We start from the raw sequence: 18,357 nt of genomic DNA on the forward strand, positions 1-18,357 counted from the left end.
AAAAGAAGAAAAAAATCAATGAAGCGAAATGAGAAAAATTTATTGTAAGATATTTATACTTTAATCCATATCCATATACATAACATATGTATTTATAAAGCATTATTCAAAATTATTGGGATAGAATACAAATCCTCTCCTCGTGAATATCATCTAATTAAGATGAAGTAAAGCTGGTACCCAATCCATTTTCATCCCCAGCTAGCAGTGCATCTTATATTTCTATTAATCTACAGAAGAGAGAATCATTTGAGTTCCCCGCACGGCAGAAGTTCACAGACCCGCCCACTGGCACACAACAGCAAAATTCGATTCAGTTTTTCCCATTACTGGAAAAAGTTGTACCTTCCAAGCTAACTCATTTATTTGCTTTTCCAGAAGCCTATAACCATTCAATAAAACGCTTGGGTAGTTCTTTCCCTGGAGGATCTTCTCAATGAAACACCAGATCTCACATCAAAACGGTTAATCCAGCCTAATTTCTTTGAGTTACTATCCCTACAACTAGTACATCTACTAATACTGCTACACCGGTTTGAGGATTTTCTACACTGTTTAGTTGTGTCAGATTGTGAAAGGGAAGGGTTTCCCTTCCCAAGCAAATGCTCTTTTATACTGCTACCTTGAGGCTGTCTCGTCCAATCTTTATCAACCTCTGGCAGTGAACTCATTGAGCGAGCTTGATACCGACTACCCTTGGGAGGATCCAATTCATGCCTCTTCAAGTCTGTCTGAGGAGAAAGCGAGCACAAGGGAGGAGAGGTAGAACTATCCGAGTCTGATGAGACCCTAGGACTGTTCCAGCTGTGTCCTTGTTCCCCAAATATGTAGTCGGAAAGATCTTCGGCGCTGGTCGAGTCCCTCGTGCTATCAGTACTGCATGAGCCAGCATCTGAGCTGCTAAAGATGGATGAGTTGTCACTCAACGAATCCACTTCATGTATGCTGTGCACCTGATAGAACCTGCCTTCGTCAGAATCAAATAATTCAAAGCTGGTCGCACCATCGGTAGTCAACTTGGGACAGTAGCCTTCAGTCACCCTATGCACCGTTGCAGGGCCAATGCTGGGAACCATACGAGTTACCGACTTGGATGTGGCGTTTTTTCCACCATCAACAGATTCTGAGCGTCTGCTGCTTTTCATTTTGTTTTGAGTAGACATGATTGATTTCCTACTTAAACTTGGGACGCATGGTGAGAACCTACCAGTGCAGCATTTAAAATTAGATTGTCACCAACCATTTGAAACAAAATGAATTCTATTTTTCAATTGGAGTTTTTGGGCAGGAGGAAGATGTTAGTTTTACCTTGAATAAAGAAGCATGTACGCCCCCATTGACAAGACCCTATCAAGCTCAACTGGTGTTACCTACGCATTCATAAAACATCATTGTCAGATATAAACCATTTATCACACAATTTGTTTGACAACAGAATATCACCACAGAAAACAGACAATAACGTCAGATTAGAAAACAAGGTTCTCAATCTCGGGTACGAGACGGCCCAAAACTGAGGTTTGAACCTTGGGTTTCATTTCAGCCAGGCCCACCCGTAGACAACTTGGAGATTCAGTTAGTTTTTTACCAAGATATAGTTTCATGTTAGAAAGGCAGATTGTCAGCAAAGCAAGACTTCCAATTAGTACATCTAGCAGGTATGAAACCCTGCATCAAAAGCACCCCACCAAAAAAACTTCATGGCCAAAGGACAAAGCGAAATGCCATTACCATGAGAAATCCGATGTTTAATTCACAAATATTATTTTACCATAGTTTCTTTGTACATCCATAAAAATTTCAAAGATCAAATTGCTATAATAGTAAAGTAGCTCATCTTCCAGAAGAAACTCAAGATAGGACAGACCCTCTTTACTGCACTTTATTCAAGTCCATACTGCATAATTAGACCAATAAGCCTTAAGGGTACTTGGATAAATTTCCTCCGATAGGCCCAAAAATATCCAAAGTCTCAGAAATTTTGTAATTACAAAATAGTAATCTGAAATTCAAATTTCATGTGCATCGTACAATATGATCTAAAGAGAGATAAAGGGCATACCATGCTGTCATCAATCTTGAACCACCTTCCCTGAAGGTTCCTAACACAGCACACGTAGTGACCAGAAAATGCAGCATTCATAGCGTCCAAGTGAACCACCACTGCATAAAGACGGTATAATGGGGATTTGTCACTCGTCCCACTCATGTATGGAGCCAAATTCAGGATCTCTGGAAATTTAACCAACTTATTGAGCTTTCCAAATTGACCAGACTGCATAGCATTGCCAACAAAACAAGATTAAGAAGCTGAAAAAAGTATATGCAACAATGTCACCCATGTCAGAAGAATTAATTACCCGAAATCTCTTCAAAACAATAGTAAGAATATTAGGAGCTTCTAATACTGACAACTTCTTTTTTGCTTTCTCATAGGATTTGCATCTGGAAAAATAAAACACATGAAGAGAAACAGCAGTGAGACATTCGCAGTGTGGCATAACAACAAAACTTCTACAACCTTTATCGGTAAGTTTTGTTCTTGTGGGTCCATACAACAGCAGACTAATCACAAAGCATCCAGTCACACAAGATTCAACAAAAACCAAGCAACATGGTTAACACAGGCATGGTTGCAAAAATTGGTCCTACTTTAATATTGATAAGGGATGAGCATTTTGCTCTAAGGTTTTAGTGATGAACTGATTTATAAGGCCAACTAGGATCTTGAGTTTGAGTTTCATATCAGCCAGGTGCAATTTGCTAAGTTGAGCCCACAATTTAAAAACAACAAAGGCCACAACCAGAGCACAAGAAACCCGCATTTAACAGTGTCTGGGGAGGGGTTAAATGTAAAATTCCCTTGAGCAGCAATTTCCAGGTTATGAAGCCATGACCAGGCATTTGGGAAGGGAGCACTTCAACAACACCCCAAGATGACCTTCAGCACAGCATGCAGTTTATTGAATAAAAATTATGTTTGTTCTCAAGTAAACTGTTCTGTTCCATCTTATTCCATCAAATTCTTCAGACAAATCCCGAGTCCACCGCATTCAATCTCTTCAAGCTTCTTCAGCTTCTTGGCAACTCTCTGCAACAACTTCAACAATAGAACTGCCGATCTAAAAGGTGATCAACATTAGTGAGTTGAATCATTCCCAACTCCAATTCTTTCTTTTGTAATCCTCTATACCATAAACCTTCGCTTCTCCCAAAACCCCCCCCCCCCCCCAAAAAAAAAACCCAAAGATTTTTGAACTTCGTACACAAGCCTTGAAACTTCCACAGACCAAACCAACCATCACTACTCTCCCCTTTTTAAATAGGATTTTCCTCTCACCATAAGGGAAACTCGATCCAAATTGCAGCCCATTCTGACTGCTGAAAACCCTAGGATCCCCTCATTTTCTTTTTTCTAGAAACCTGGTAACCAAACCCTAGTCTTCGGTTACTTCAATTTCAGCAATTTCCCGATATTCTGAGCATTTCACACATTGGATGAACTATTTTGGCTTTAAATCCTCAGGGAATTGAATTTTTCTGTCAAAACTTGGAAGCTTGATTAGAATCTGAAGAAACAGATGGTTAGGTCTTGGTATAAAAGATAAGAGCATCTAGCTGACTAATATTCGAGAACCAATTAAGGATTAGACATACGTTCAATTGTAATACAATATGTCAACAAGCATTTGTGAGAAGTGCACCATCAGCGCATTTTCTCGTGAGGAATATATATATATATATATATATAAGAATGTAATCCTCTTTCGTGGCAAATCTTTTACTTGACCATTGTATCCTTTGATTTTTTTTCAAATACCATATTTTGTGTATTGTCTTCCAATAATTTTCATTCTTTCCCCTCAAATTGGTACCCGTTGTATTTTTTTTCTTTTTCTTAAATTTGTAAAATCAAATAGGAAAGGAAATTCTTACCCACGATCTTCCTATTAATGGCAAATATTTCAAGATTTTCTCTCAAATCATCTTTCAAGTGATTTTTCCCTCTTACAATTGCTTCCATATTTTGTTTTCTAATTTTGCTAATAATTATGTGAGATTTTAATGTAATATTGTATTTGATTGATCAAAACAGTAGCCAAATAGGACCTTTCATAGGGAATCAAGTTCAGATTTAATAGACTTAAGATGAAACAGAATTTAGATATGAAAGAGGGCTGAAACTAGAGTGGTATTATAAGGATAATAGCATAACAATATGAGCTGAATAGATCTTCAAAACAGGGGCAGAACTATGATGAAGAAATTGAAGGGACAATATGAGGGAATTGAGGATAACAATGTAACACCCGGGCTTCACACTGCAAGGTGGAGCAATTGGATCGAATACCAACCTACCTTGATCAAACACAAGGGGTCTCCATAAAGAAGGAATGCTAACAAAGCAACTTGATTTCAATTGATGAGTTGTGTCTTCACCTTTTACATCAATCTCTTTATATAACATTATAAAGAGACATAAACATTAATGGTAACATCCAACCACTAGCTAACACCACCTACCTATTAACAACTCAACTACTACCTAACTCTTGACAAAGGAGAACTCCTTTGACAATGAATTATTTTATTTTCAAACCACAGCTCCTTTTATTGACTTTTCAAAAACTAGACTTGGCTTAGGTCTAGACTATGAAATTCAACATATGTGGGCTAACTTTAACCCACTAAAACAGTCCTAGCCCATGAAAGCCATGGGCTGATTCAGGTGATAATTTTAGGCCTTTGATGGGCCTGACCCAATGGGCTTCTTCTTTCTTAAATATGTCTTCAATTCTACATCAGATATCCTCCCACGATCATATTAATGATAAAAGTTATTTTTGGATTTTCTCTGGAGTCTTCTTTCAGGTAATTTTTCCCTCTTAGAATACCTTTCTATGTTTGTTTTCTAATTTTACTAATAATTGTAGTATGATATTTTGGGATTTTCAATAGAAAAAAAAATTCCAAATTATTTTCTCTCTTTAAAATTGTTTCCATATTTTGTTTTCTAATTTTGCTAATAATTGTGATTATGATGTGATTTTTTGAGATTTTCTATCAAATCTTCTTTCAAGTAATTTTCTCTCTCACAATTTCTTTCAAGGTGGAAAGCCTGATAATTTGAGATTTAATCCTTGGAGATTTGCATACATTTCTAGACCAATGAAGTAGTGCAGAAGACTCCAAAGATCTCCTAATCTTCAATTCCTCATCTCAGCATTAAAATAATCTTCATCTCAACATTAAAATTTGAGACTCGCATAATTAATCACAGATTTTGATTTACAGGTCTGCATCTTTTCTCCTTTGAATTCTAATAACTAAAGATATTCCTTATTACTTGGTTTGGTACTTTGTTGTAGTTACATCATGGACTAAGCCATAGGGTTTTAATTCAAAGCTTAAGTTCTCTACTCTTCATCCCTCTCTCTACCCTCTTGGTTGGTGCAGCATAGAAGTTCCACTCAGGACATTGATGATATTTATACAGATTTTGGCAAGCCTAATTAACAAAAAGCAAATGCCATAGCAATGTTAGCTAAGTTGAAGAGGTAGGAAGATCGATCATATTTTGGTATATGTTATTTTGTTATTGAAGTTATTTTAATGTTCTTTAGTGATTTTCTCTATGTAAGGTCGTCTGATTGTGTTGTCTTTGAAATTTTTGGTTTTCTACATGTGAAGGTGATGGAGTGGCAATTGTTTCTATTTAGTAAATTTTCACATGTGGGCTCTTAAACTAATTTAGTTCACACAATTCCATGTTCAAATGTTCTCCTTGATGATCCTCAAGGAATTTGAACCCTTGCAACCCCCATGGCAAGCAAGAAAGTCTTCATTTCAACTCTACGATGGACTCAAACCTGCCCCTATCAAGAAGAACTCTTCTCCTGGATCATGCTTCCATAGGTGACAATTGCAATGCTTAGAGAAGCAGCGTCATGACTTCATGGATTATTTTGGATTATATCAAATGCAATTTCTCAGTTTCTTTCTATCTATCTCGCTCTCAAGCTTAATACAATGTTCACAAAAGGTCTGGACAAAAGCGCTAATAATTGGTTCAAGAAGGTATCCTAACTGTGAATCCTTGGGTAGCATTTTACGAATTTTTAAACTGCAGACACCTTTTCTTCCAATTATCTCCGTAATTCTTATGTGGGTTTTCATCTCTTATATTTCATCTTGAGGTTTTTGCATTCTTACACCAAAAAGTAAGATTCTTTTTTAGATGATAAAAAGAAATTTTGTTCATGTAATAAGGAGTTTTATAATCTGGAAATTTATTGGCGGTTCGATGTAACACTTGCTATCTTGTAGGAATCAGATGGAGTCACACAGCTTCGGTCTCCCTTGGCTTAGAAATTTACTCTAGGTCAAGCCCCAGAATCTCCTTTTCACAACAGCAAGAATTATCTCTATTCAACTATTTTGCCTCCACCAAAGTTCCATTATGGATTGCTAATACCTAAAACTGCATTATGTTTTTCAGCTTCTTTTGTTTTCTGTTTAACATAGAAATAAAAAAGGAAAACATAAAATCATTTTTTTTGGTTTAGTTAACATACAAATGAGAAGAAAATATTCCAAGATAAAGTAAAAAAAATATTTACATAAAGAAAGAATGAGGGAACTATGTACAAATTGCAATATATTAAACTTTAAATAATATTTCTTTCAGTGAGAAAAACATTATTTAGTAGATAGGGGTAGAGTAAACTTTGTTTAATATCCATTCAAACATCAACATAATATAACCAAAAGATGATTACCAAGACATTTCCCTTTCCACCCACATGTATAATGCACGTGTAGTTTTCAATATATATATATATATATATATAGAGAGAGAGAGAGAGAGAGAGAGTAAGATTATGGTTTGATAGTAGGATTATGTCATGTGAGTTTAGAGAAGTCTATTATTTTGCAGTTGGTGGAATATTGCTGAATTGGAAGTAACAGTAAATTAGAGTTTGGTTTCCCAGTTTCAGGATATTATGGTTTGATGGTAGGATTATATCATGTGAGTTTAGAGTTCGGTTTCCCAGTTTAGGATTATGTCTATCATTTTGCAGTCGGTAGAATATTGCTGAATTGGCAGTAACAGTAAATTAGTGTTCGGTTTCCCAGTTTAAAGAAACAAGATCTTGGGAGAATCTAGGGTTTTGACTCAGAAATCAGAATTCAACCAAATTCAGATGTTTTCTTAACAAGGAAATGAGGGTAATAGGTCTGACTTGTAGAGAATTATGACAGTTGGTTTGGCTCTGGAAATATAAGGCTTTCATGGGAAGACATGAGATTTTATTTCTTTCATTCTTCGGGGGAAAGGGGGGGGGGGTTGTCAGGGATTTCGTAATTGGATTGGCAGCAAAGTGGATCAAACTATGGTTAGGCAATGATGTGTGTAAAGCCTGGCTGGATTAAATGTGATTCTAGACAAGTAGAAGGTTAGAGATGCAATAAGACATCTAAGGTTTTTACTGAACAAAGGTCAAGGGGATGATGAGCATGTTTCATACCCGATGTGGAGATGTTTTGATGGTTAATTTGGTCTACAGTGAGTGACGGTGGAAAAAAGAAAATCAAATGACAGAAAGTTGGGGATTGGGATTTAGAAGATCAGAAATAGAATTAGAGGCTGGAATTGATTCAACTTACTGATGTACAAAAGCAGCAATTAAATATTCAAAAAACCTTGATTTTGCAGAAAATTCCAGCAACTACAAAGAGTCTTCAACAGATCGAGCTAGTTTGGCAGCTTAGGGGAGACTGAAGAATTCTATGGAGGGGATAGGAAAACTGAATAGGTCTAAAAGGCTAAGCAATACTCAAAATATAAACTCTTACTCATCAAACCATAGGCACAACTAAGCAAGTAAATGTATGATGTATATTTATAGCCCCTATGGCTGACAGATCTTTCAAACCTGAATTAGGACACAATAGATCCAAGTTTGCCAGTCACCTGAACAGTAACTTCAAACAGTAACTTTAGAAGACCTACTGGACTAACATCATAAAAAATAAATAAATAAACAAATAAATTCAATTAATATGCTAATAGAAAAATTAAAACACCCTAACCATGCCCATGATTTTGGTGGTCCCTACACCTAACGGTGCTGGCACAGAGAGACACGTGAGACTCTTTAAGGCAGCTGAACTGCATCTGTCATAACAGAATAACAGATTGTCTCTGTTATGCCTGGCCCTAGCGTAGGACAAGTGATTCCCTGGAAACCCGGAGTGAAACCAAGATGGTTTGAAGTCCAACCCCCCTTCTCTTTGCCAACTCTTCTCTCTTATGCTACCACCCTACCCATCTCTCTATGTCCTTTTTAAACAGCCCTAGTTTTCTTACTTTGGTTTAAACTAAAACCTCAAACACAATGAAGATTCATCAATTAAGAAAAAGAAGGATCTGATGACAGATTTCTTTGGAGTTTGATAGTGAAGTGGCACTAGATCACAGCACTCTCATTTCATGGGACAGCAAAGTAAGGTACTGACATACAATGTATTCAATGTATTCTTCACTAAATTTCATTGAATCCTAGAAAGAATTTTCTGACTTGTATCTGAAATTTTTCATTTCCTGTGGTTGCTAATACATCTGCTTTCCGCATGCATGTTTTGAGTTTTGTCTTAGTCAAACCATCCCAAACAAAAGTACTAACAGTTCCAGAATCTATTTCCATCCCAAAATATTTAAACCCAAAATGTTGAAGGAGCTTCTAACAACTACTTTACCAGCTAACTTACTAATAAGTATCCCATAGCATTAGAACAATAATACATTACAGCTCCAGCACAAAATGAACTACAAAAATCAAGCAAACTACACAAACAAACAGAAATATGAATCCACAAATCAACAAGGGACGGACATGTGACCAAAATGGAATGATGTTCAGCTGAGTATGTTTGCATCTCCTCTTATACGTCTCCTGAATCCTAATCCATCAGAGATGTCCCTATCAACTGGCCATTACCAAAACAGACCCCACGCCCCCCCCCCCCCTTTCTGTTTTTCCTCTTTTTCATATTCAGGCAAGGACTCAGAAGAGGATTAGTCATCCCGAAATCTGGGGCAAACCTTTTGCCGAAAATGAATAAGCCATGCATGATTCCATGAGCATGGCAATGAGTTTAGAATATAATCTTCTATAGGAATTCAGTCACTCAGCAGCATCCGTTAGCTTTTCAAAACAACATACAACCATACAATCAGGTAAAGGAACGAGCCTGTCCCACTAAGAATTATACAGGCATTTCATGCTAAACCCAGCCCAAATATGAGGAGCTGGGTCTTCAAGGAGATTGCATAAGATGGACGGCATGGCAACTAATTGACCAACTGCCACGAATTAGCATGGTAAGTAGAGGACTATATAAGTTGTTGGCAACATAATGTAATCAACAGAAGAATCATGCTTAGACAAAGCAATACAGAAATCAACCTGCCACAGTGGTACTTGTTCTCTCCATCTAATGTTTCAGTGGCTGTAAACTTTGCTAGAGCCTCTTCAAGGGTTCTGATGTCCCCTTGTATCTCAACAGTAAGATCCATCATCCGCTCATGCCGCTCAGATTTGCCTTGGCATTTCATACACTTTATCTGCAATTTCCAGTCATAAATAAGACATCTAGATGATAGAATCTGTTGCAGAAATCATATCAGACTGATGAATGTTCAAAGCGAAACTGATTGGAAATATAAAAATGCAAGTCTTGTTAAAAATGTTTTGCATCCCTGACCAAAACAAACTCTAAAGAGTCATGAAATACCTTAGATAGAAGGTAACCCCCAAACATCAGGCCTACAAGAGTTGTCTCTTCAGCCATTTGGTCTATTGCATCAATCTCAGCTTCCTTCAAGCAAACAGATTGCATTGTATCAATAGCATACCTGAATCAATAATAATTAACGTGAATCGGGGATTCAGAAATCACACACATACATACTCTAGAAGATACAAAATCATAAGAAAGTGACAAAGGCATATTTGATAAGGTAAGCAGCGAAAATATTGAAAGACATCCTACCTTAAAAATTCATGGGCATCTTCTTCTCTCCCACAACCAAGATGACTGCCATTGCTTTGTATTTTTGAGAGTATCCTAAGTGGGGACAGTGGAGAGTTCCCCTCCTTTGCCTTCAAAATTAACTCCTCAAACTCACAGGTGAAACACCACTCTTTCTTTGGACCTAAAAAAGAACAAGATGAGCTGAGAACTCAAAAAAAAAACCAAACCTTTTAGTGGGTAATAAAAAAAAAAGAAAAAGAAGAAGAATGAGAATAGAGTACAAAGGACATCAAGGGCAGAGACTTGCATGTTTTTGAGTGGAGTCCACGAAGAAGATAGGCGGTAAGAGGCAAAGTAAATGCCAGGCACTGGAGTACAGCATTAGCAAAACAGCTGCAGAAAATAAAAAATAAAAAACAAAAACATGGATTAAAAATCTGGCACCAGAAACTCAAGGGAAAAAAAAAAAAGAGAAAGTTGTGTTGGTAGTAAGTTAGAATGCATCAGAGTAGCTGCTGTTGTGACCTCAACAGTTTGAGAGCCATCTATTGTGCATGCACTGCTAGACCAAATCTTATTATCAGTGACTTTATAGCAGCACCACTACAGATTTTTAAACCAATTTCCTTTTTTCTATTTACCCATCAAAATGGAAATATCATGGTAGAATAGAATGACATGAACTTTGGCAATGAATACAATCACAACAGGCATGTTTATTCTTCATAATAGATCTTTGATTTTAAGCAAATGTGACAGGCTGACAGCAGTCGGCAAACGTGGTAGATCGGGCATTGTATGATTAGGATGAGAACAAAATTACACAATTGACAAATTATGCAGAAATATTGATGTAGTAACAGCAAAGAGACAGCTCTGTGAGTGAAATCCCTCCCATCTCTAAATTGACAAGTCACCAGCTACACCATGCCAACATGGGCATATATCAGCATCTGAGGTTGTTCTTATACTAAGTACTGTTGCGGTCTTCACCTTTGAATTGCATATCTAAATGTTATAAAGCCAGTAAATTTAAAAACTTATTTTTCTCATAAATATTAAAGGAAGAAAGCTTTACCAGATGCATAAAATCTAATAGCAAAATGGCCCAAGAAAGAGGGAGGGGTCCTTTGGTTCCAATTAAATCAATTCCCAATCTCTTAACTGCCTAAACACTCATATGCAGCACTAGCACATAGACGCTTTGCTCAAGAAGACAGAAACAGAGGATATTCCACCCAAATCTGACACAATTTAAGCTTTAGAAGCTAATAATGATGCATAATTCATCAGTCGAACTTTATCAATTGTTATAAAACCACAAGTCAGCCCTTTGCAATCAGTTCAGGGACAAAATTTGTACAAAACAGAGAGAACCGACCAACTGTGCTAATCAAAACAAATGCATTAAATCAGCTGACTTCACTGATGAGATCAATTTTAAAGCAGACCTACCATGATCCATCAAGGACTATATATGTTTGAGCAAATACATCACCATTTTGACCATAATGTACTATCCATAGAATGAGACATAGTTTGGATAAATATATTATATGCTTAACACTGCCATCAATATAAGTGCAAGACTTAACCTGTTACCACAGTTAGTCAGGCCAAAAGGGCGCAGTTCCAATTCTTCTGAATTGTAAAGTCTGACGAACAGTTCATATGGAAAGATCATCTGACAGTAAATAAACAGGGTCAGTGCTATATATCACTAGAACCCCAGAAAACAAACAAACAATAAAGCATGAGTTAAAAGCAAAACCTTTTGATTGTATTTTCCAGCAACCCCAGTGCTAAATCCTAATGGGTTGCATACCGAGATTTTTGAGGCTCTAAGTTGATGCACGACTCTCGACATTGAAGTTTTCAAGCCATTATCAACATTTGGTGAAGACACTGCAACCTCAGGCAAACCATTTTGTGCCATTTGAACACTAGTTTCAGCCTTTTTAGATTTCATTATTGGAACAAAATCACCACCCATTTGAGAAGATGGAGGATCAGAAACCAAAGATGATAATGACCTGAAGGGTTTAGACTTTAATAGTTGTGTATCATTGTTGCTTCCTTTAGCCACATTTGACTCTTCAGAGTTCAAGGCTGTAAAGCTACTAACCCCAGGCACATCTGTAACCATCTTACAAAAAGGAGTAGATTCAACAGGTGGAGTTATATTTCTAAAACTTTTTGGAGAAGCACCACCAGAGATGACTGTCTTGGGCACTGAAGGTTGCAAAGGAAAGGAAGTATCATTACACACTGTCAAGTTCATTTGGCTTAACAAAGAACCAGATTCACATGAAATGTCATCAGCATTTTCAACAAGACTGGACTGAGGAGATATACTTGAATCAAGAGCTGTACCCCAGGAATCAGAAGAAGCCGTAGACTCAGCAGTAAAACGTCCATTGATGCTTGAGTCTGAAAAACAAGTTGAACTTGAATCTGGAAAAATATCTAAGTTGCAGTAATCCTCTCCAGCAGCAATACTGGATTTATTATCCTTTAATTTACCAGAAAAAGAACTATTTACAGAATTGACTGAACTACGAAACTCTGTGGTGGATAATTTAACCGGCTTCATATCCTTAACATTGGGGGTATTCTCAAGCTTTTCAGCCTTGAATTGATATCCCTCAGATCCATCAAAGGTGCTCAAAATAGGCGACTTAGATTCAGAAACATCAACCAATTTTGGTTTTGTACGAATGGATGTAGAGAAGCCTGCCGACACAGAGTCAATAGAAGATTCAGATATCCTGTCTGTCGCTTCAGCATCAACAAGAAGTTCAATTTTAGCATCCCTTGTGTGTAGAACTTCAGATGAGCAACTAAACTTAGAAGGAGCAGGTTCCCATATTGATGTTTCAATCGGATTGACATGTGTGCCTTCAATTACAAAATTCTCATCAGAAAACTCACGCTGTTTTCCAAATGCCGCCTTTTGACCAAAGTCATTCCCTGCATCAGTGAAGTGGCTAGGGGCAATTGGAGGATGGCATTCATCCTTGTGCCCTAGTCTCCAGTGAATAATTTGACACTCACCAGAGCTGCACAAAAATAATGCTCATATTAATGCTCTGTAAAGGAAAACTTCTAAAAGAATCTCCAGGTATCTGATTAAAGAGAAAATGTGGTTCTTTCATTTCTATGGAGTATGTTAGCATGATCATCAAATATCTAGTGGCAATTCTAAATTCATATTTTTACTCAAAAAACAAAGAGAAAACTAAATTTATATTGGGCACTTCAAATTTCAAAATCAGTTCGAGTGTCAGCGAATCAGAAGGCATCAGAAACAAAGATATTCAATTGACTCATTGGCTGCTACAATATGATGTTCAGATGGAATTTACTATATCAACACCCAAAACCACAGGAGAACTAAATGTCACTTGTGGGTTGATACATCAACAATTGTCAGATCTAAATCCCACATTCTAATGAACATGTCATCATTCACTTTGCCCTCAATATACAGAGTAAAAGTACTCTCATGCTAGAGCATGTCCAATACAGACTATTAGCATAAATTGCATAATCATCCACAAGAGTCACCATATTGTCGTCGTATTTCAAATTTAAAGAGGTTATGGCATCAGTTAGATTAGGACACATCTGGAAATGACCTCAGAGAACAGTTCCGGTGCTCTTTTGTTCTCAGAGATCAGAAAAACAGGTGGTATTGTTAAATGGTTTGTTCTTTTATTCTTAGAGAACAAACTAATAGGAAATGTGGTCCAAAAAATAGGAGTTGCAGAACACGCAAGATACCGGTCCTGACAGTGGAGGTCTCTTGAAACAACCCCTCTGGCTCGCACGCCCCCTTAATCTTGTAAGCAGGATTTATCAAACACCCATTTCCAAACAAAGAACTGTCTCTCACTACACAGAAACACGTAAAAAATGTTTTACACCATAACTGGTCTCCCAAAACGAAGACGTTACCAGATGCTTACTTAGAAACCGGTCTTTCAGATCCGTAGTACTGCTATCTTCACACAAGTTTAACAGTAATCACAAGTTGTAGCTGTGATTACTTTCCAACTTAATAGTTGTTTTTCTAACAAAATTTGAAGACATGGAATTATCGGTAAAAACCAACTTCTCCTGAAATATTGATGGATAATAAACATTTTTGAGATTCCCGAATATCTTGTTGAAAGGGTCAACCATCCATTTAAAGCAAAGCGAAATTTACGTAATGTTCCAATGGAATATCAAATTTTGACATGGAAAATAAAAATACGATAACAAGCATAAGAAATCGAATTAAAAAATATCAAAAAATTAAGCCCAAAACTCATTAAGGGGAGGAGAATGAACAGTAAACAGAATGATTTTAAAAAGTCAGTAACCAACCAATACGAATACCAATAGTAAGAGCCATCCGAGCAAGAATCACCCAAGAAAAGAAAGAAAGAAGTAGAGAGCCAAACACACCAGTATCTCACGGCCTTGCAACGAGAACAACGAGTATTGGTGGGGCAATAACAGACGGCGCACTGAGACGACCGAGCGACGGAGACGGCGACCCCAAACTCGGCGGCAGCTTCAAGCTCAGCTCTCGCGGCCTCTTCGGATGCCAAAACGGCGCGTCTCATGATATCCTCCCTCCTGGCGACGGCAAGCCTCCATTTCCGACGAACGAGAAAGCCTAAGCCGACGACAGGAACAACGAAGAAGAAGACGAAGACCAGGATCAGGTCCGAAAAACCTAGACCCCCGCGAACAAGCATTTATCCAACACGCCAGATGCATCCAGAACAGCGAAATCCCAAATCCTGCTCCAGAAGCTACACAAACACAGATATTTGATGATGGCCGAAGGAGATGCTGATAGTGGTGATTGCACATGCAAAACCGATGATCAACCAAAAAGGAAAGGAATCAGCTTTGATTCTCGGAGGATGGAATGGAATTCGTCGATGATTGAGACATGATGAGACACGGATGTGACGTGAACAACTATGATAACAGAAGAGTTGCAGGCGACGAGGTGTGTGGGCGTTCGCAGAGAGAGAAAGAAAGACGAGAAAAACGAAGCCGCGATAATGGCGGTTTCGCGGGTAAAAGGGAATCTGAAGCTTTCTTTTGGAAATTTTTGTATTTTTGGATCCGAGTTTGGAAGAGATTTGGCCATTTTGGATCTGAAAGGGTGAGCCTTTCTTTGAGAGGAGGAGAGTCTAGATCTAGACAGAAAGCACAAAGCAGGTGCAGAAAGTGACATGAGGACCTAATTCATTGGTTTTATTAAATTAATCAAATTAAAAGAACAAACCAAGATCACTTCTTCTGAATCCGAGCGAATATTTTTTTATTTATTTATTATTTTTTTAATCTTTGATTCGTTTTGTGAGTATTCAAAGTTATATTTCACCGTTAAAATATAATGAAAAAACATCTGAAAAGTAAATTGTTCTTCCAAGAAAGTGATCTAGACTCAGAACGAGTCAAGTCTGGATCAAAGCTTTTCTATCACGAATATTATGTGAGACTCATGTGAGATCAATTGGAATCTTTCTTCTTAATTATTTTTATTATTAATATAGACGTGGGCCCCATAATAATTGTAGACAAAAAAGTGGGAGATTCACTCGAAAATTTAAGAACTTCAAATTCTTCACACTAATATCCTCTCCGCCCAAACAAACCATCTTTCAGAAGGACATGCTGTATAGATAAAGAGGATTTGGCCTCTAATTCTTCTTTTGAAGGGTTGGACCCCAGAGCCACTTGAACACGATTCACACAATCTGACTCAGTTACCCAAATCGGTAGGAATCTCAACTCCATTTTCCCTTTTCCTTTCGTAATATAATATAATTAAATAATTAGTAAAGCAGTTAAAAGCCCAACTTCCCACGAGAGGTCTTGGATTCGCATCCATCCGGCGGCACTATATTAGTAATATTCCCCCCACCCTATATATAAACTCTTCCGATTCAAAAAAATAATAATAATAATTGAAGAATTTTAAAAAAAAAAATTTATCCATGCCATACATAAATATTGAAAGTTGAAGTAAAAAAAACGATTATATACAGGTCTATATCTAATAATTTTTAATTACAATTTCATCATCGATTGCGATGTTTTTCTACGTAGTTCTCATCTCAAAGGCTGGCATGACGTGCATTGAATTTTGTTTTTCTTTTTTCCTGTGTTTTTTTTGGTATAAACGTGCATCGATTTTTTAACCACGGTTATATATTTCTATATTTATAGTTGAGTTGTGGGTTTAATGAGTCATCTCTATTTTGGGTAGCGTATAATACCATTTTTTGCTATTTTTACTACATAATCTGGTGGGATCTATAAATAAAAGATTATAAGGTGTTTCGTTTTAGGAAGAAAAAAAAACACTTTATATGACAAGATTTTTCATTCTATATTGGTGGGGGTGGCAGTAGATTAGACTATTTTTAAATAATTGTTGCTACAAAGTTGCCTAGATCGACCAGTGTATCTTGTCAAACGATGCACGATCTGTGCATATCAGCATCATCAAGCCATCATAGACCCATGCATGAAAATAACAGGAAAAATTTAAGAATCTCAACCCGAATGCAAGTCTTTGTCTAGAGTTGTTCCAATATACCTTATCAGATATACATTTAAAGTAGGATATGAACTCAAAATTCAAATCCTAAAATTAGGGTTGGATTATTTTGGTCTTTTGAGTCAAGATTTAGTGCTTTACCTAATCACACTCCACCCAACCTGTAAGACGAGGTTAAGATCAAGGTAGAGTTCAAATTGAGATATTTAAGATTAGGGTTACACAAATCTTTTAAAAAACCTAATCCAACTCAACTTGATTCGAGTACAGAGCCTCTACTGTGCTCTTTTCACATTTATCCATTTTATATTAGAAAACAACTTACTTCTAAGTGCTGACAAAATGAACCAAAAATATAACTTTTGATGAACAATGAGCTCCCTTACTAATGCAGTGAAGAAAAATATAAAACTTTTAATGGACCATCTACTAATATGTGGTGAAAAAAATGTGAAAGGAGCATAGGTCTAGACTCACTTGATCATTTGATCATATTATAAGTCGAATTTGTATCTTGTCCATTTCTAACAAGGAAATGACCATCCATTTCTTTATAAATAAGTGACACGTGTTCATAAATTATATCAAATGGATACGGAAAATTTTTCCATTAATATCAAGAGAAACTCAACAAAACAAAACCTGGATTTAGATTTTTAACACCCAAGTATACAGTGCACCTAACTTTTTCCTCTCACAACTCTCCTGATATAAGTAAGTTATCTCAGACCCACCTGTGTCAGGTGGGCTATATAAAGAAAAAGTTCAATACACCCTCTACCTAGATGCAGGGCATCTGAATGCAAAGATTGGCATTGTGGTACCGAAAAGATTCTATATCACTTGAAGACAAGTTTGTGTCAATTGTGGGTTGAGAGGTCGTTTCGGGTTTCTTTAATCACCTTCTTTGGCCAATTACGGCATGCGTATCTAATGCATCGTCACCTATTTTGTTTTCAGAACTTGTTTTTTATTTTTCATAAAGTGACATGGAAATGACTCACCATCCAAAGCTTGGTATGTCTCTTGTTAGTTGTTTCTACATGGCTTTATAAGATCGATTAATTTTTTTAGAAACTTTTCTACCAAAAAACAAAAACACTTTTGAGAAACTTTTTTCTGCTTCAGGTTTTCAAAAAAGGTTGGCAACGTACACAAATAAAGGAATAAAAATAAGGTATCGTTTAAATGGACTTCATGCATATGAATAAAAGAGAAGGTGTCGGTGAGGTTTCTTATTATTTTGTTGAAGAAGTGTTAATAACCATTTACAAAGATCTTACATGTTTCTCCTTCCCATTTTTTATGTGTTCTCCTTGAATGGTTGAAAAATTTGTCTTCTTATCGACGAGTGGCGTGCGTGCTTCTAATGTTGTGGTAACCATTTTCTATTTAGAAGTAATAAGATCAAGGAGGATTCAAGTTTAGATCTTCTCTCCACACCATTGCATTCCCCTCTTTATTCCCTCCCCTTGGTCTATAAGCCCCCAAACCTCGTGGCTGGGTTAAAAAGAATGAGGATATTTAAATGTAGATCCGTACATGAATAGCCGAAATCCGCCTCTAAATTCGCATTCATATCTGTTTAAGGGTGTTCAAATCCAAAAATTTTCATACTAGAAAATATTTATATTCGTTTGATAAGCATCCAGATTTGGATTCAGATAATTGCTTATTAAATCAGATAATATTAAGATAAAAATTTGTTCAGTTAGAATAAAATATTAAAATTTTTCTCTAAAAAATGG

General features: G+C 36.7%; 1 protein-coding gene across 1 annotated transcript; it reads right to left on the reverse strand.

The window, feature by feature from the left end:
* Positions 1 to 15,256, reverse strand: LOC149018149 (ubiquitin carboxyl-terminal hydrolase 17-like). Its single transcript, XM_089152470.1, has 11 exons — positions 14,491 to 15,256; positions 11,810 to 13,097; positions 11,634 to 11,722; positions 10,346 to 10,431; positions 10,057 to 10,219; positions 9,799 to 9,919; positions 9,471 to 9,628; positions 2,361 to 2,445; positions 2,063 to 2,275; positions 1,309 to 1,370; positions 1 to 1,203 (listed from the first exon to the last, which is right to left on the reverse strand). Exons 1-11 carry the CDS (start codon positions 14,784 to 14,786, stop codon positions 393 to 395), a joined length of 3,372 nt encoding a protein of 1,123 aa, XP_089008596.1. The 5' UTR covers positions 14,787 to 15,256; the 3' UTR covers positions 1 to 392.
* Positions 15,257 to 18,357: the final 3,101 nt, after the last annotated feature.

This window comes from Hakea prostrata, chromosome 4 (assembly GCF_041222555.1).
Source record: "Hakea prostrata isolate BN-2017 chromosome 4, UWA_Hpros_2, whole genome shotgun sequence".
Classification (NCBI taxonomy): domain Eukaryota; kingdom Viridiplantae; phylum Streptophyta; class Magnoliopsida; order Proteales; family Proteaceae; genus Hakea; species Hakea prostrata.

What these genes read in the sequence shown, in the direction of transcription:
- LOC149018149 (XM_089152470.1), bottom strand. Translation starts at nt 14,786, where the DNA reads ATGCTTGTTCGCGGGGGTCTAGGTTTTTCGGACCTGATCCTGGTCTTC. An exon ending in GATGCCCATGAATTTTTAAG is followed by an intron (nt 9,920 to 10,056) that starts GTAGGATGTCTT and finishes TTATTGATTCAG; the next exon opens with GTATGCTATTGATACAATGC. An exon ending in AACAAGTACCACTGTGGCAG is followed by an intron (nt 2,446 to 9,470) that starts GTTGATTTCTGT and finishes TTATTTTTCCAG; the next exon opens with ATGCAAATCCTATGAGAAAG.